Source organism: Strix uralensis, chromosome Z (genome assembly GCF_047716275.1).
Source record: "Strix uralensis isolate ZFMK-TIS-50842 chromosome Z, bStrUra1, whole genome shotgun sequence".
In the NCBI taxonomy this organism is placed as follows: Eukaryota; Metazoa; Chordata; class Aves; order Strigiformes; family Strigidae; genus Strix; species Strix uralensis.
In genome coordinates this window covers 90,911,588-90,929,226 of record NC_134012.1, presented here as the reverse complement: position 1 = coordinate 90,929,226, position 17,639 = coordinate 90,911,588, and the positions used below count along the sequence as shown (strand labels likewise).

The following is a 17,639-nucleotide window of genomic DNA, read 5'->3' as shown; positions in this document are numbered from 1 at the left end:
GGGTCAGCGTGTGGGTGCTAAGGCACCTGTGGGACACCCGTGGGAGATGCAGGGCATGCCAGCACGCCTCCCAGCCCATGCTCTGCCGGTGGCACCAAGCTCCATCCAGCAGGTAGCCAGCCTGCAGGGTAAGGTGACATGAAGGTTTTCATCATGTCCCCTCTGCTTGGTCCACTTTTTGGAGCAACAGTCTCATTGCTTTAGTCCTGGTGGGGTCATCTCTGATCCCACCTGTGTTTCCAGCCTCTGGGAGCTATCTCATTTTGCTTACCAGCTGTGGGACGAAGGATGGAGTGAGCTGACTGTCATTCCCTGGGTAGCCCTTTGTCCACTCTTGTCCCCCTTCCCAGCTTCTGGTTGCCCAGCTCTCTCTGACCCTCCTTGCTCGTCCTTCCCCAGGGTCTGACCATTACAGTGAGTGTTCAGGTGAGCAGACATAACTCAGAGCTGGCATCTACCTGCCCGCTGCCTGCACCCTGCCTGCACCTTGCCTGCACTCTGCCCTGGTGCCCTGGGGGCTCTGGGACTTGAAGCATCTTTAAGGCTCTGGGCAAGGAGAGATGCCCACATCCTACAGCTACCCCAGGGCCTGAGGCAGCACCAGGGCAGCTCAGATCAGTGATAAGTTGGGGTTGGTGGTGTGGTTTTTTTTTTTTTTTTCTGTTTAGAGAGAAAATAAAGCACTTGTGGGGAGCAGGAGCCAAGCTCCCCAGTGCCTAAAACAGCAATCGCAGCACTTCCTTGGATTTATGGTGTTTGCTTTCACAATGCCAGCCGGGATCCTGTTTGCTTCCTGCTCTGCAGCTGCAGTCCCAGCTGAAGGCTCAGGAGATTCAGGTTTTATAACTCTCCTGGATCCTGCTGATGGCAACTTGTCCAGCATCGTTTATTACCCCCACGTCTGCTGTGGGGCTGGGGTGGGCTGTTGTCACCCCATCCCAGCACCCACTGGTGTGGCTGCTCGCCCCTGCCCACCCCCAGGGTGCCATCCTCTGGCACCGGGAGCTTGAACAGCAACTCTGCAGAGGAAGCACCCAACCTTTGCTGGAGAGGAAGCCAGCAATGCTGTGCCCTCGGTGCAGTGCAGCACCCAGCTCTTCTCAGGCACAGCTACAATCCGACAGCCAGGCCAGGCAGGAACAGCTGTGTCCTGCTAGGGGGATGCTGAGACATGGATGTAACCTTCTATGGGGTCCCGGGATGCTCAGGGGTGGTGACTGTTCCTCACCAGCATGCTTGGACATGCAGTCAGTCCCTGCTGTTGGCCTCTGCCTGACAAATCAGTGACTGAACTTACAGCGAGGCGCTTCTTCCCTGGGTCTCAGTTGCCTCTCCAAGACCTGAGCACCAAAACCTGTTGCCCTCTTTCACTCTCCAAGGCAAAACCTCCTCTGGGATGCACTGGTTAGTGCAGCCAGAGAGGGTGTCAGCTCCTCCAGCCATGGAATCTCTTGGGTACCTAAGCTCTTGAGCACCGAGACCAACTTCAGCTGCTGCTTTCCAAGCTACAAGGACCCTCCTATATGAGCCAGACCGAAATGCTCCAGACCCTCCATGGGGCATGTGCTGGGGCCAGGCGAGTACCCAGTGATGCAAAAGTGGGGAAAGAAGAACAACCAGGAGAGGGAAGAGTGGGACCGACAGGCTGTGGGTGACCACCAGCCTGTCCCATGCACAGCCACAGCATGGAGGGTGCTGCACTGCCCAGGTCTCTCTGCAACGTGCTGGTGGGTTTCCTGACCCCCTTTGCTCCTCCTCTGCATTTACCCAGGGAACTGCTTCGATGAAATACCCAAAGGTCATGAGTGGGCTGGTAGCCTTAACCCACTTTCTGGGAAACCAGAATGGCTACAGAAATCCTGTGAAGGCCTTCCCATGTCCCCGACGGAGCAGGGGCAGTGCCCCTCCACAAGGCCAAGAGATGGTCTCCCCCTAGATTTTTAGCACTCTTCTGGAAGCCTGGCCAAATCATGCAGGCCTCCAGATAAAACCCACCACTTTTGTTTAACATTTGCTGTACTCAGTGATGAAACCATGATGGATTATTTCATTGTGGTTACTAGCGCGCCAGACTTCTTTTTCCAAACACACAATAGGAATGCTCATTTACTGCTCTGGCTACAAATGCTTTTATCCTCCTTATATAGTAAGAACTCTGCACCAGAGGGTGAGTTTTGTTTGTCACTGATACACTTCACCATCCCAGCTCACAGCCCTGCGGTCAGCAGGTTATTCATGGGTGCCCCAAACTTCTCTGATTTATTATCAGCCTTTTCCAACTGATCCCACCCTCACTGCCACCTGGACACGCCACCCAGAGGGGCATAACATCATCCAGGGTGCTGTGAGAGGGCTGGGGTAACTCGCCAAGAGGGAGAGGGGATGCAAAGCTGGGGCTGCTCTCTCAGAGGTGAGAACACAAGATGCAGGATGAGGATGCAACAGAATGGCGAGGGGGCCCAGAGCACCAGCGTGAAGGGACTATGCCTTCAAATCTGAAGGTGGTGAATTCAAAGCGGATAAAAGGAAGCGTTTATTTTTATTTTTTTTTTTCACTGCCTGCTTAATTAGGCTGCCACAGGAAAATGCTCGGGCCAAAATTTAGCGGGATTGAAGGAGGGATTGGGCATTTATGAGGATAACAAAAATATTCAGCTATAATAGCGGATGCCAACACAAATTCTGGAAGGGATATTAAGCCTCACGCGTCAGGGTGTAAACCTATCCCAAACTCTCAGAAAGCAGGGAGCTTAACGCAGGGGCAGATGACCCACATATGCTACTGCTACCGCCACCGCCTCATTGCCGGCACGGCCCCATGCTGGCCAAGCCACTGGCTGGACCGTCCCCGGAGCCCCGTTTCCTGCTGCCGGCAGCACCTCTGACAAGGGCTGTGAATTTCTCTTGGCAATTCAGCCCTTTGCTTGTAGCTCTCAGGGGCCGTGTGGCTCCCAGGGCTCTGACCTCCTCCATCTCGCCCATCCCCTTGCTTTGCCAGCTGATAACAGTCTTATCACTTCAACCCAGAGGCAGTCCCTCTGGGTAAGGGTCTGTGTGGACTACAGGCATGTCCCTGGGTGGTGTGGCATCTTCCCACGGCTTCTTGCTTCCAGCCAAGCCTCTCATTTCCCTCCTAGGTCATTTGTTGTGCAAATGCACCTTCACCTCCTGATTTCATCCCTCCTATTCCCTATTTCTGCTGGGGCCGGTCTCCAGCCTGTGGAAGGTGCTGCTCTGCATTTTGTGGGTGCTGCACATACACTGGCACAGCCCCGCTTTTATAGGCACTGCTCAGGGGAGCTGTGGGTCATGCCTCACGCAGAGCCTTTGTCACCTGCTCTGCATCAGTGGCAATTGCCAAACTGCCTGCTCTTGGCCAAAAAACCTGCTGTCACCCCCAGCCCATGCATGGCCACAAGCTTGGCATGGCTGCAACCTGGGCTGGGGTGAAACAGCTGTGTTGTGTTACCCAGGCTGGTGCGAACATCTCCATCCCCACCGAGGACAGTGCCATTGCATCCCTCACTGGTTGTTAACAGGATGCCTGTGCCTCTCTGGTCCCTGCAAGATGGGATGCTCCCAAAACCTTGGCTGCTGTGAAGGATCAAAGCCGGCTCAGTGCGACCAGAGGAGAGCCTGGAGCTCTCCTGGTCAGGGGCCAGGGGCTCCTGTGCTCGCTCTGTGCGTGCTCACCACCCTGCCGAGGGCAACCCCACTGGGGTCCCTTGGATCTCCCCTTGGTGCGGAGCCTTGCACCCACAGGGGCTTCCAACTGGAGACATTTCTGGAGGGCATGAATCAGCTTTTCACAGCTTGTTAAAAATCTTGATCCTACCTCTTGTTTTCATGCCTTTCAAATCAGGAAATGAGTTTTACAACTTTTCCAGTGGGGCACAGCTGGTGGCCAGGGTCGTAAAGCTGAACTTTATAAATATCTCTTGTTGGGATCAGGGGAAGAGCATTAAAAAGGCAGAGAGAGAGAGAGAGAGAGAGAGAGAAAGAGAAGGGAAAGGAGTAAAGGCAATAGAGAAGCAAGGCAACCTCGGCAAAGAAGCCCAGCTCAACGCCGGCCATGGCCATGCGAGCGCAGAAGATGGGGTGTGCTTGGGGCAGGCTTTGCCTGCTGCTCTCCCTCCTCCTCCAGCTGCCGGTCTCCCAGGCCAAATGTTACTTCCAGGCTAAAGGTAAGTGAGGAGGTGAGATGGGAAGAGGCCAATGGGAAGAGGAGGCCTCAACTTTCCCCGGACCAGTGGGGCTCTGCCCTGTGTGCCTGCGAAGTGCAGAAGGGACTGTGCCGAGCTCAGGAGTGCGATTGTGGGCCAGTGATGAGTGGAAGGAGCAGTCTATAAACCACAGAACAGCTCCCCAGGGCTCTGGCTGAGAAACAGCTCACTGGGCCATGAAGAGCTCCTGGCAGGAGCCCGGCTGGGGCCGAACACGCAGGACTAGCAGCAAAGGGAGGAGGGCTGCCCATCTTTCTTCTGCTGCCTCCTTCCAGGGCTGCAGAGAGGCTCAGACCCCAAGGGGCATTGGATATGCCCACTCCAGGGAAGCAAGAGCAATCTGCCTCTGCTCTAGGCTCCTGGGGTAGTGGGGAGAGCTGCAGGGCATGGCCAGTAGAGGATGGATGGGAGCATTGCCCTTGGCAGATGCCTGGGCAACCCATACCTGCAGGGTGGCAGAGAGGCCACCAAGTATCTTCTGTACCACAGGGTGGGTGGGAGGTCATGACATCTCCCCTGTCCCCTCTTTCAGGGCACAGGGGTGCCAAGGAGGCTCCCACATGCCTGGCGCATGCCCATGTGTGCTCATCATTACCATTTTCTTTACAGCTCCCTGCGAGTACGAGGGGAAGCAGTTCTCCCTCGGGGAGTCGTGGCTGAGCGCCAACTGCCTGCTCTGCACCTGCCTGCACCCCATTGGCGTGGGCTGCTGCGAGACGTGAGTGAGGGGCTGAGGAGTGCTGGGGGTGGGCTACCGCCTGCAGTGGCGAGGAGGTCGTGTGGGTCTGGTGGCTGCAAACACAGCCAAGCAAATCTCAGAGCCCTGGGGGGCTGTGTGGTGCCAGGTCCTGGGGGACAAGGGCCAGAGGTGGGCAGGAGCCCACCAGCATGTTGAGGGTGGTGGGGTGAGTTGGGGAGACAAAGCAGGGGCTGGGGGTGTCTCAGCACAGAGAGATGCACAGATGTGCTGGGAGCTGTGGCCCAGCCTGCCCAAACTGGCCTGGGAGACACTCCTGCTGGGGGGCTGGCAGCAGAGGAAGCCACCCGGCCCTGCCAACAGCCCCCCGGCACAAACCAGGGGAAGCTGATGGCGCCGTGCCCTCTCCTGCAGCACCCAGCACCCCATCGACTTCCCTGACTGGTGTGAGGCCCACTACGACTCGCAGACCTGCCAGATCTCAGTGGTGCAGAAGGCCAACCCCAGCCTGCCCTGCGTGAAGAGCATGGAGCACGAGTGGGGCTCAGCCGGCACCCCTGAGCCGCTGAGTAACAAGGTGCTGGGCGCGGGGCTGAGCAGATAAAGGCTTGGCAGCGCCCCGTGCCCCCCGGCATCATCCTCCCTCCTCCAGAGCACACCTCCCGCATGCTCCAGACCTGCCCTATCCCGTAGAGATGTCACTGCCGCCACCTTCGAGGGAAACCACTATCCACACCAATGTGTTAACATTTACACCCTAGCGCTGCCACGGTACGGCTTTGCTTCTGCCTTCAGCTTCCTGAATTGAACTGGGGCCCCCTCCCTGTGAGATGCCCTGCACACCATGGGAATGCAGATCCTCTGGGATCTCCTCCCAGAGGGTAGTGGATAGGAAGCCTCCAGCTACTAAAGAAAGGGCTACAGGACCGCATCAGCCACATCACAACAGTCTTGTAGTCCCGCATCCAGCCTCAAGCTAAGCAGCTCCTCCCTCCCTCCCAGACCCCCATCCATCCCCCTGCACGGCAGCCCCTGGGAGCTCGCTGGGGAGCACCACGGCCCTTCCTGCAGGAGCCAGGCAGCCCGGCCAGCCTCTTCTCTGCCCCGGAGCGCGAGGGGCACAACCCACCTCTGGAACCACTAACGCCCCTGTTCCTGCAGCTCCCCGTGCCAGAGGGGGTCCCTGGCACTGCAAGCCAGCCCTGGGCAACACTGCAACAGAGCCAGCCCGGGGTGGGCGGCAGAGGAGGGGGAACCACTAGAGATGTCCCCAGGGGAGGTCCCCCCCACCCCAGCTGCAGGGGAGCGGGGCAGGGAGCTGGGCATCCTGCCAGGGTTCAGGGAGCTGAAGCGATCCACATGTGTCAGGGCAGAGCTGGCTGCCCTGGCAGCCTGCCCCAGCTGGTGCCATGCCTGTGCTGTGCAGAGCTTTGTGTAGATGTTTCTGTTCTTGCAATAAAGATATTAAACAAAGAGGTCTCCAGCCTGTGACTGGCATGCAGGGTGGGCTCCATCCACCGCCGGGAACGGTGTAGGAATAAGGCTCTTGGGAAGGCTGAGTTTTTCACTTTCAGATGTTTATTAGATTTCCATGCAAAGAGGAAGTCTTTGGAAGGTACGGTAGCAATGGAGAGCTGGCTGTTGAGCAGGGAGACCTCCATCCCAGCTCCTGAATACGCAGCAGGCATCCACTCCAGCTCCCCAAGGATCCCAAGACCAGCAGGATGCCCTCACACCCAGGAGCGCAGGCAAACAGCCCAGGCGCTGAGTGCTTCTCAGTTTTGGATCATCGCAGTTGTGCTGCCGCAGCATGCGGCCACATCCAGGACACCAGCACATGCCGGCCTGCCAGGACCTGCCTCCTTTGGGTGAGGGTAGTGGGGGGCATGGGGGGGCTGTGCACAGGAGACACTCCTCACAAGAGGCAGGACGCGTGCCAGGGCAGGAGGGCAGGCTCCCATCCAGCCCAGGTGACTCACCTGGATGCCAGACCTCTGCTTGTGGGGTCTTCTCTCTGGGGGGGGACGGCCTTCAACCAAGGTTGGTACCAGGCTTCACTGAAAGAGCTTCCCTCTCCTTTCCCTAGGCTGGGCTTTTCCCTCTTGGAAGCCCCTCGTGGGGTAAAGGCACATCGGGCTGTTCCCTGGGAAGCAGATTTCTTTTTGGTGAGTGCTGGGACTTGCACCTTCGCCCAGGCAGGAAGGGTCCAGCTCCCAGCCGAGGGCTGCAGCACCAGACACCGCAGCAAGCACAGTGCTCCTCCGCCCGCAGGTGGGACCGACCTGCCCAGTGCCCGCCTGGGTGTGGCAGATGAACCCAAGGGGACAGGGGGATGCGTGCCCCGCAGCATGCTGGTGACAGTCCCGCCTGCCATGCCCACCGGCGGCACACGCTTGCAGCACCACTGGCCCCTACAAGCTCTCCCCACTTCAGATGGTGATGGAGTTAGTGCTGGAGAACTGAGATACGTAGGAAGCCAGGATGGGGTTGGTGGGAAGGACTTTGATGGGCAAGTCCCAGCTGAAAGTGTCCACTTCCATCTGCTCCACCCCAGTCCAGGTGACGGCCTCCGACTGGCTCCCACGAACCAAGCATGTCCCTGCCGACTCCCCCGAAGTCACAAACTCAAAGTGCAGCCTCCACTTCAGGGACACTGTGGGCAAGAGGGGGGGTCAGCAGCCAACACCACAAGGGACGGGGACAGCAGCTGCCTCAGCACCGGCTGTCCTGGCAAGGGGACATGAAAATAAGCCCACTCACGCAGGCCAGCTCTCCCTCCCACAGGACACAGCCCCGCTGAACAAGGGCAGGGCTGGGGACATCGCAGTGCCCCTGCGGTGACAAGCAGGGGTGGGTCCCCTCCCCAATGGCCACTAACCGATGTTGGTGGTGAATCCTGGGGTAGAGCTGAGCGGGATGGGCAGGCTGAAGCTGCTCTGGGCCGTGTGTAGGCAGGCCTCCTGATGGCGGGCATGTGTGGTGAAGGAGACCGGCTGCCCCCGCCGGCGCTGGAACTCCTCCTGGATGCTCTCCTCCGTCTGCAGGCTCACGGAGAACTGCAGGGCCATCGGCAGGGTGCTCGCTCTCATAACCTCACACAGCGCCAGTCCAAAGTCCCAGGGCCTCCATTTCCCAAACAAGCTCAGAACTGGAGCCCTTCCCCACCTCACACCCCAAGTGGAGCTCAGCTGGGTCCCACTAGAAACCCTCAGTAGAAACCCCACAGCAGCCCAGTGCCACCTCAATCCCTCCTCCCTCTCCCCCACCCAAAGCCTCTGCCTCTCCCCGCAGTGACGCCAAAGCCAGCACTGACCTGCAGACACGGGATGTCTCCTTCTGAGAAGTTAAAGGTCCCAATGACATCCTCTCCGATCTTATACACGGTCTTAAAGATGCAGAACGATCCCACTTTCCCACGAGTGTTGCTGATGTTATACAGGTCTATGGAGCAAGAATAAGAGGGGAAAGAGCTGCAGCAGGATGAGGCTCTGCTCCATACAGTGCTCTGGGTTAATCACAGAGACCAGCAGACATGACCCCACACTTGCTGCTTGGGTGTGAAGGACAGTGCCTGGAGGCAGCATTCCCTTTGGGAAACGCCTGCGGTGAGCAAGAGCAAACCACAGGCTGGCTACGATCTGCTGGGGAGAGGGTGTCTCTAGCTGAAGAAGGAAGAGCCTGAGACTGGCTGGGAGGAGTCCATGGGAAACTAACCCTGACAGAGCTGTCCACAGCCCCAGTCGGAGCTTTGCTTTGTCAGTGAGAGATTTTCACAGCGAGCCCTGAGCCCTTCGCACCCAGGTTAGGACAGCAGGTTCAAGCAGGGGATATGACCTACGCAGGCTGCGTCGGGAAGTGGCCACCATGAGCAGTTCCGTCGCCAGGTCTGCCAGGCGAGAGTCTTTCTTCAAGCCCTCCTCCTCCTCCAGGAAGGGGTTTGAGGGTGCAACGGCCTCATCCTGTGGGAACTGGTAGTCCTTGAGCCCTGGGGAGAAGGCCAGAGAGTCACCAGGGCAGGGTGCAGCCAGGCCTGCGTCCACAGGCACGCATCTGCAGGCATGGCCTTACCGTGCAGCACGAGGACACGGAAAGGTACACGCAGGAGCTTGATGGGGGAGTTGACACGCTGGCAGCCGATGGTCAGCTTGTACACGTACTTCACTGACTGTCCCCGGAAAGAGGGAGGGCCGTCTATGGGCAGCGTCTCACTGTACGAATCTGCAAGGAGCACAAAAAAGATTGCTTTCCAAGGCCAAAAGGAAGCTCCCGGAGCTGTTGCTCACAGGCTCCCTGCACCAGGGGCTAGGACCAGCAGTGGTGCTGAGGTACGGACAGTGCCTGGTGCTTTCCCTGTCTCCTCTTTCCCCCAGCGGGCCAAGTGCATCCCTAGCTTCCCTGCACCAGCACACTGATCCTCACATCACATGCGCCATCATCCAGACATTGCTTCCAGCACATACAACCACACACACAAACTCTGCCTCAAAAGAATGTGCAAGATGTAAAATCCAGGAACACAAACACTTGAGAGCTAAACTTACTCATCACGAGTTCAACCTGAATTTGCCTCTCCGCACTTCCTTTGCATGCCGCTTTCACGATGCAGTCACACGCTGCAGCCTCTTCAGGGCTCATGCGGCAGAGAGGTGCCGATCAATACCTCATGCCTCTTTTGATATTTGCTTTACGCAAACCCCAAACTCAGCAACAAAAATTAGTTTCTTCCTGTGTTTTCCTCTGAAGCACTGGGTCTAAATGGCCAAGAAACAATTAGGAGACCTTCACAACAACCTGTGGCGTATGCCCCTTGACAGACTGATGACAGACCACAAAGCCTCTGACTCTGAGACCTCTGAGATGCCGGGGCCTGGCTTTACACCACATTCAGCCCTCTCAAAGCCCCTTGGCCACCACACAAACCCCAATGCTTCCCGACCCAGCATGAACGCTTCTGCAGCTTTCCCAAACCGCATGCTGTATAATAAGGCGCAAACATTGAACTGTGGAAAGTCTCCACCTCTCTGGCTGGCCCACCATAACGCAGATACACCCTGCCAGAGGAAGGGAAGCATCCTGCTGTGAAACCACAGATCCTTCCCCATGTCTGGCACATCCTAAACATTGAGGCTTAGATTAAAAGCTAGGGCTACATTTTAAATATATTTTCTAGATTTAAAATAACAGGACTGGCAGGAAGAAAAAAGTCCGTGCTAGTGTGTAGCATCCACAGGCTGTCACACCTTAAAACACAAGGCTGTCCTGCTGGACCAGGGTGCAGATAAAGCTGAGAACTGTCCTGACAGGTAGGAAGATTATGTATTTCCAAGGAAGCATGCAGACTGTTTTAACACTCTGTACCAGGCTTAACAAGAGTGCTCACAAAGACCTGGATGCCCAGTGAGGATAATCTGAGCAGAGACCACCACTGTCTGAGGAGGATGAGCAGTTTGCTACCTGGCACAGGAATGCCGAGACTCAGGAAGTCCCAGCTTCCATGCACATCCCAGAAGGAAGCACATTCCTGGTGCTATGGATGCCTTCCTTACCCACCCGCTGTACCCTCTGGCTGGGATCCCGGCCTGTGTCCAGGCTGCTTCCATTTCCTCCCCTCTCTGTGATCTACCAAATATTTAAAGGTATTACAAAACTGGAGAGGAGGCAAAAACAGCCACAGAAATGACTTGAGGGCTTGAGAAAATGTTTTATGGTGACAAATTTAAAGAGCTCAGTCTGGGCATCATGTCAAAGGGATGGGAGACGAGTCAACTTCAACATATAGGCACCATAACAAGAGGAAGATATTGGGGAATAAGCTGGTCAGCAACTGAAAACAAGGTCTTTTATCAAGAGACAGCCTGACACAACCGTAGCTGCATGTGCCAGCTCTGGCTACAGTTTAATAACATAGTACTTTGCTGAAGCAGAATTAAGATTTCTTGGGGGTTTTTTTTGCCTTTCCAAACTGTGCAGAAAAACTCAAAACTTCTGAAAAACAGGAAATGAAGAATTAAGATACACACCCACACAGCCTTAACTCTGCCTCCACAGAGCTGGCAGGAGCCCCCAGGAATGATCTGCAAGTGTGCCAGCTGCAGTCTCGCAGGAGGAGCAGCTCCGCAGGCCGACGAGATTGGTGTGAGCAGCCTGGCAGAGATGGAGCTGTGACACGGGGGCTTCAGTGCTAGAAATCCCAGTGCCACACTCAGCGGCATCGCACGTGACGGATGCAGTGGATGTCTGCATCACACAACCAAGGGGAAAGGCTGTAACATGCAGCTGAGGAACTTCAAAGCGTAGAAGAGTTTGTGTCCTTCCCATGGAGCTGCATCCAAGTGCAAAGCAGAGGCAGGCTGCTTGTGCCAGTGTCACACAGTGGCAGAGCGGACACGCACACACACACACAACATCACTGGGAAGGACAGACTATCGCTAGCTTAGCTGGGGGCTGAACAGCTTCTGCCTGCAAAGCCAGCAGACGGGGAAATCCTCTCAATCCATCCCAGCCACCTGGAGGTGACCATGTGTCCACCTTTAGAAAGCACAGAAGACATGTGGCAGGGCCAGCTCCTTCCCCCTGCATGCTGCTGTAGAATAGGAAGTAAATAGCAGCTCCTTGGTCTCACTTGCAGCTCTCCTCATGCCTTACCAGAGCTCAATGCTCCAGCAGAGCTCCTTCCACCACAGGCACTGCCCCTCCGCTCCCTCTGCTCTGTGACTCAAGAGGTCCTTGTCAACCATTCCCAGCAGATCCCTAGGACAATCCAAGGGAGGTCCCCACGTGCAGGCTGCAACACCTAACATTACGCTGCCGCTAGCCCGCGGGCCACTGGAACACAAAGGAGATCCGACATGAACTGACGGGCTGGGTCACGCAGCCACTGACCAAGAGACAACAGCACATAGCTGTATTTTCACAGCTGTCTAATCAGGTAGAAGCTGCCTGGAACAATGAAGAGGTATTGCTGCAAATTCCCTGTGAAAAGGATGAAATTTTCTCTGAACTACGAAAGGGAAAATAGTGATGGAGAGCTTAGAGGACCCACTGGAAGGACACTGTTTGACAGCTCTGGAGATGTGGAGAGCTTTGCACAGAAGAGAAGTGCTCAGTTTTACAGTAGGAAAATTAGAACAGGCAGACGACTGCAATCTCCAGGACAGTCACAACCTGAAGAGGAAGCTTAGACCTTCGGAAGATGCCAGCCTAAATCCCAAGAATACTCTAGTGTGGCTGAAGAAATAAAGGCAGGGAAACACAGGTGTGTCTAAATGTTCCTTCAGCGGCAGCCAGGTTTTTAAAAACGTTTTATGCCTTGCAGCTATGCAACGGACCTGCGGCAAAGGATGCGGGCCAGGGGCAGGACTGAGGGACACGTTGCAGAACACAGCCCTCATACGGTGGAGAACAGACTCTGGATGATGCAGCAGTTCCTTAGCACTCACGCTCCCACCAAAGCACCTTGCCTTCTGCGAGCACCAGGGTCTCCCACTCGCAGCACTCAGGTCTGCAAAGCCAGCTTCGAGAGCGGCGCTCCCCAGAGGCAAGTTCTCTGAGCAGGGGAAGAGAAGACAGGACTCACAGGACTTTGACTCCCCGGGATCCAGTCGCAAGTCACAGAAGAGAATCTTTGGTGGGGTGGACAGGATACACTGACCCCGCTCTCCTGGAAGAGAAGAAGAACCACGTGAATGCTGCCCAGCCTCGGTGCCCAGGCTGAGGGGGACACTCACTGTGCCCAGGCCAGCCAGGCCTTATCCTCAGGGAGTGTAATGGGGAGGAGAAGAGGCTGAGGAGGAAACAACTCATGCCCTGGTCAGATCATAAGACATTCCCAGAACAGCTGGACAGACAACCCTCACATTTTGCTCCAAGCTAGTGCCACTCTGATCTCAACATGAACAGGGTCCTGCAGCAGCCATGACCAGGGACTCATACAAGGAAAGCAACACAGACCTCCCACTCCCTTCTAAGCTTGCTGCCCTCAAGACAGACATTATAGTCTGCTTGATTCCTGCTCACTGTGCTCTCACCGTCCCTACCCGGGGTTACAGGAGTAGCACTCACCTCTGTTGGGGACGAAGACAGTCTCATTCTCTGCCTGCACGTCATGCTTGCTGCCATCAGAGGGAGGGAGCACCACCCGGTTCTCGCTGGCATGAAACTGGCAGTGGATCTGGGCGCTGGCCCACGCCAGCATCTCACTGAGAGCAAAGAAGAGCAACACTCATGTCTGTGCTTTAAACCTGGATTACAGCAAGCACAAAGAGGGACAAAGCAGCTCTTGCTGCTCAGATCCAGGCAGCACTGCTTGTCTGGAAGGATGAAGGCCTTGCTTCACTGTCACTGAAGCCACTCTCACAGCCCACTGTCAAACAAGTCTTCGGAGTCAGCTTGAGCTGGGGTACTGACCCGAAGCCACTTCCACCCCAGATGCCGACAGCAGTTTCACCCAAGGCCTGGCTCTGTGGCCTGAGGGCTCTTGTTTAACAGCAGTATTTGCAGTCTGAGCCACACCACCTTGGGCACAGCACAGACACGGAGCGAAGAAACACCCCTGCCCCGAGATGCCCGCTGTACACACATGGCTGAAGACAGCAAGGAGCGCAGGTCAGCAGCCACCCCTTCCACGGGGACAGAGACAAGGTGGCCTGTGCAGAACCTCACAGGGACCTTCCAGCAAGCACACTGAGGTCAAGCGTCCCAAGATCCCATCCAAAGCCTCACTCACTTGGTCATCTCTCAGCTCTCATCACCCACAGCTTGGGGCTGGCCCCAGAGAGGACACCTTTAGCTGTCATGCACAGGCCAGGCCTGGCAGAGGACTTTTAGCCATGAAGAGCTAAGTCCCAAGCCAGAAATGACACGCAGAGCAGCACTCTGAGGCACCTTGGATAATAACACAACCATCAGGGAAGTGGGCAAATTCAAAAGCAACAGATATCTACAACCTTGGTTCAGCTGCCCCTGCCCACAGCTCCCAAGCTGGACACTCCTTAAGGCAGGCAGGGCACAGATCACAGCACATCCCCCTCAAGAACATCAACTTCTGGTTGTGTCAGATCAGAGAGGGGTGTTGCTAGGTCCTTCATAAGGATCTATTTTCTCCTCCTGATGTAAGGGATTGTGTCTATAGGGGAGGCGAAGGTGTCATTTTGCCCCCTCTCTGTACAGCCACAAGAATTGGTTGCATCCATCATGAAAAATAGTCTCAAGTTTTGGACTCTGCTAGGACCTCAGCCATTCCACAGGGCATTTCCCATGGCATTACTGACACCTTTCAGTTTACAAAACAACTATTTTTCTTTCAATAGTGGTCTCGTTAACTTACCCAGTGCATGATTCCTCTGACGTTTTCTAACATCATGATCTGATTAGTAAGCACTGATACCAGAGTTTTAGGTGGCACAGGAATTTTTTGTGGCGCACAGGTATCTCTTGATGTGACACATCAGAGATATGTCTAGACGTCTTAAACATCTAGACAAACCAGAGAAAAAGGCGTGCTGCATTCGTTTCAGCTGACTAACCGCCTCTTTTGCATGTGCTGGCTGTCTTTACCCAAACACGTGTTGGTTACTCTACGCAGTTACCTCTAACCCCACAATTGCAATTCTGTATCTTCAGAAGTACCAGCATGGATTTGCCATAAGGGCTGCCATAAAGTTTCCCGTTGTAAGGTATCCGCTATATGGAAACAGAGAAATGCTCTTGCTTTAGAGACAATGTTTTCTAATTTTATATAAGCTTAGTATGATTACACTACCTTCAAACACTGTATTTTAAATCTTTTTTTTTTCCTTTTTTCCAGTATTGTCCAACAATATGCCACTGGATTGTTTTCATTTTTTTAACCAATGCCCAAACAAAATTTGCATGTGCCTTCCTACCGACAGACCTGGCTTGTCCAGGTGGCAGGACGCAGAAGGATCCTGCGCAGCTGCTGAGGTCACTTCCCTCCTCTCTCACCTTCCCCTACAACTCCTGTAGCCCACACAGGCTGTTCTCCACACAGCTTTTGGGCAGAAAAGCTTTGTTTCTTGTACGCCTCGTACACCACAATCAAATTCACTTTCTGCCATTTCTCTACTGTCCTTCAGTCCTGTCCCTGTGCTTGCAATGCGTGCCTCTCAGTTCCTCCACCGGTGCTGCAGCTTTTGCCAGCCCTGAAAGCTTCTAGTCTCTGACAGGTCTATCTGCCTGTTGCAGTCACTGTGCTTTGATCTGGCTCCTGCCTTTACGCAACCCACAGCTTCTATTTCCAAACCACCAATCTATCTGGTGTTGCCACTCATATGACTTAGCTAGGTCTTGTCAGTTTGGTTACCTGCTTTTTTATTTTAAAAACTTTCCTTGTTCCAAGAGGCAGTTTTCTATGGACCACGATACACCTGATGTTCCCAAATGAAGCTCCTGTAACTGTGCTGCAAATCTCCAAAACTGCTCCACTGGGTACACTTGCAGTCCCACATGTTTCAGAACCCAGAAGAACAGCACTGGCACTGCACAAGACAAAACTCTGGAAAGCCAGCTGCTTATGCCACAGCTTAATTTGAAAACTGAATTCAGCAGGCAAGAGGAATCAGGAAGAAAAGATGGAAAGTTAAGTAAGGCAATAAACAAAGAAGCCCTACAGCAGTAATACAAGAGACCGTTTTGCTGCTGCTGAGACTGCAAGCACTGGAAGTGGGCCTACCAAAACAATCACGTGTGAAATGCATACTGGTGATGAAAAGATGCTGAACCTGACAGGGCTGGAAATGGACACTTCCCAGGAAGGACTCAAGATGAGAAAGCACCCTCCACCCTCTGGAGACTCAGACAAAGCCACAGACTCAGCAGAGACAGAGGCTTCAGGTGACTACTTATGATGTAGAGTCACCCTCTGTGAGCCAATATAGGAAGCTCCCACCATCTCACATTTCCTCAACACCTATTTCAGGCACAGTAACGATAAGGGGACATGCAGCGCACAAAGGCTGGGCCACAGAAAATGCAGCCACAAAAGGCTGCCTCCTTCTGCCTCTGGGCTGTGCTTACCCCCTTGCCTGCCAGCTCTGCAGGCAGGAATCACACTGATATGTCAGCGCACTGCTGGACAGAGAGAGCTCCTTCCACAAACATAGGAAATAATGACGTCTGGATGTTGCCCTGTGAGACTGTCACCCTGGTGTAACTAGATATCCTGCTCTGACAGCCAGTTTGGCTTCATTTTCTGTCGGTAACTGTGTCGCTGAGGGCTCACCTGAGAGGCAGTTAAGAGCATCTCTAACTGCATACTTTTTTTCTCGTCTCTTTCTTGGGGGCAGACAAGCAGAATAATTACCTCAGTTTCAGCCCTGAAATGGAGATGGCGCAAAGCACCATTTAAGGGAGTACCTCGGGCAGGGAAGTCACCAGTGGCTGAGTTGGCACCATTGCCCCACAACCCAGCCATGACTACATCTGGCTGCTCAGGAGGGAGGGAGAGCTGCTCCCTGTGGAGGGACCCAGACAGCTCTGCCACTTCCAGGCTTCATGCACAGAAGGGCCCACCGGCACAGGCCGCCGTACCTGCTGGCAGATGTAGACGAGGCCGATAACGGGTTGGTGAAAGTGATCACGCACTCAAGCACCTCTCCTGCCAGGAAGACGGGCCCGCGGCCCAGCTTGGCCAACACCTCGATCATGGCTTGGACAGCCCTGCTGCACACCTGCCAAAAAAAACCCCAACGGTGGGCACAGAGAGAGGTCTGGGCGCTGTAACAGAGGGGGGACAGCAACAGCCAGGCCGGGCATATGCACGGGGTGGGTCAGAGAGAGCCCCATCTCTAGGGGCAGCACACGGACACATACAGGGGTCAGGGACAGCCCTGGCCTTGTGCACACACACGGAGACACACACACGGGCGGGGGGGGGCAGAGGCAGCCCCAGCCACACACACACACACACACACAGAGGTGTGCAGGGAACACACGCCCAGCCCTGGCCACACACACACATACACCCCCCACCTCCCTCGGCCCGACACAGACATCGCGGCGGTCAGGACATACCGCGGGGGGTGAGGGACAACCCTGCCACCCCCAACCCGGGGGACTCAGGGGCAAACACACAAACGTCAGCGCCCACCAGGGACACAGGCCCGCACGCCCCGCGCAGCGCCCGCCCCAGGCCGCCCCGGCCCCACTCACCGCCCCGCACAGGCCCCGCTCGCCGCCCCGCGCCACTCCGGGCCCGGCTTCCCCTCGGCCGCTCAGCGGCTCTCCCGACGGGCTCGGCGGGACTCGGGGTCTGCTCGGGAGCGCTCGGGTCTCGCTCGGGAACTCTCGGGCAGCGCTCGGCAGCGCTCGGGAGCTCTCGGCAGCTCACGGGCAGCGCTCGGCAGCGCTCGGGAGCTCTCGGGCAGCGCTCGGGCAGCGCTCGGCAGCGCTCGGGTAGCGCTCGGCAGTTCTCGGCCACCGCTCGGGAGCTCTCGGGCAGCGCTCGGGCAGCGCTCGGGCAGCGCTCGGCAGCGCTCGGCAGCGCTCGGCAGCGCTCGGGTCTCGCTCGGCAGCTCTCGGCCGGCGCTCGGGCGCCGCTCGGTCGGTCGCCCCGGGGATCGCCGGTGTGGCCGGCGGCGGGGCGGGCCCGGGTTTCCGGACGCGCTCGGCGGCGCGCGGGGCGCCGTGCCCCGGGGGCGCGGGCGGGGCGGGGCGGGGCGTGGCGCGGCGGCGCGCGCGGTGAAGAGGGCGCGCGCGGGGC

At 56.1% G+C, this 17,639-nt stretch overlaps 2 protein-coding genes across 4 annotated transcripts; one reads left to right on the top strand and one right to left on the bottom strand.

The window, feature by feature from the left end:
* The first annotated feature begins 4,072 nt into the window (after positions 1-4,072).
* Positions 4,073-5,524, top strand: MSMP (microseminoprotein, prostate associated). The gene is made up of 3 exons (XM_074856810.1): positions 4,073-4,184; positions 4,833-4,941; positions 5,335-5,524. The coding sequence occupies exons 1-3, from the start codon at positions 4,073-4,075 to the stop codon at positions 5,522-5,524; spliced, it is 411 nt and encodes a 136-aa protein (XP_074712911.1).
* Positions 5,525-6,480: 956 nt separating this feature from the next.
* On the bottom strand, positions 6,481-17,405 carry RGP1 (RGP1 homolog, RAB6A GEF complex partner 1). Of its 3 annotated transcripts, XR_012626954.1 has the most exons (10): positions 17,090-17,388; positions 16,469-16,608; positions 12,983-13,119; positions 12,498-12,581; positions 8,989-9,138; positions 8,759-8,905; positions 8,234-8,361; positions 7,799-7,976; positions 7,203-7,573; positions 6,481-7,063 (listed from the first exon to the last, which is right to left on the bottom strand). XR_012626954.1 is itself a non-coding variant. In XM_074854996.1 (9 exons), the coding sequence occupies exons 2-9, from the start codon at positions 16,582-16,584 to the stop codon at positions 7,350-7,352; spliced, it is 1,164 nt and encodes a 387-aa protein (XP_074711097.1). In that variant the 5' UTR covers positions 16,585-16,608; positions 17,090-17,388; the 3' UTR covers positions 6,481-7,349. The 3 variants fall into 3 exon arrangements, 2 of the variants coding, with proteins under 2 accessions (XP_074711097.1, XP_074711098.1); XM_074854996.1 differs by having other exon boundaries at positions 6,481-7,573; XM_074854997.1 differs by lacking the exon at positions 6,481-7,063 and having other exon boundaries at positions 7,432-7,647; positions 17,090-17,405.
* Positions 17,406-17,639: the final 234 nt, after the last annotated feature.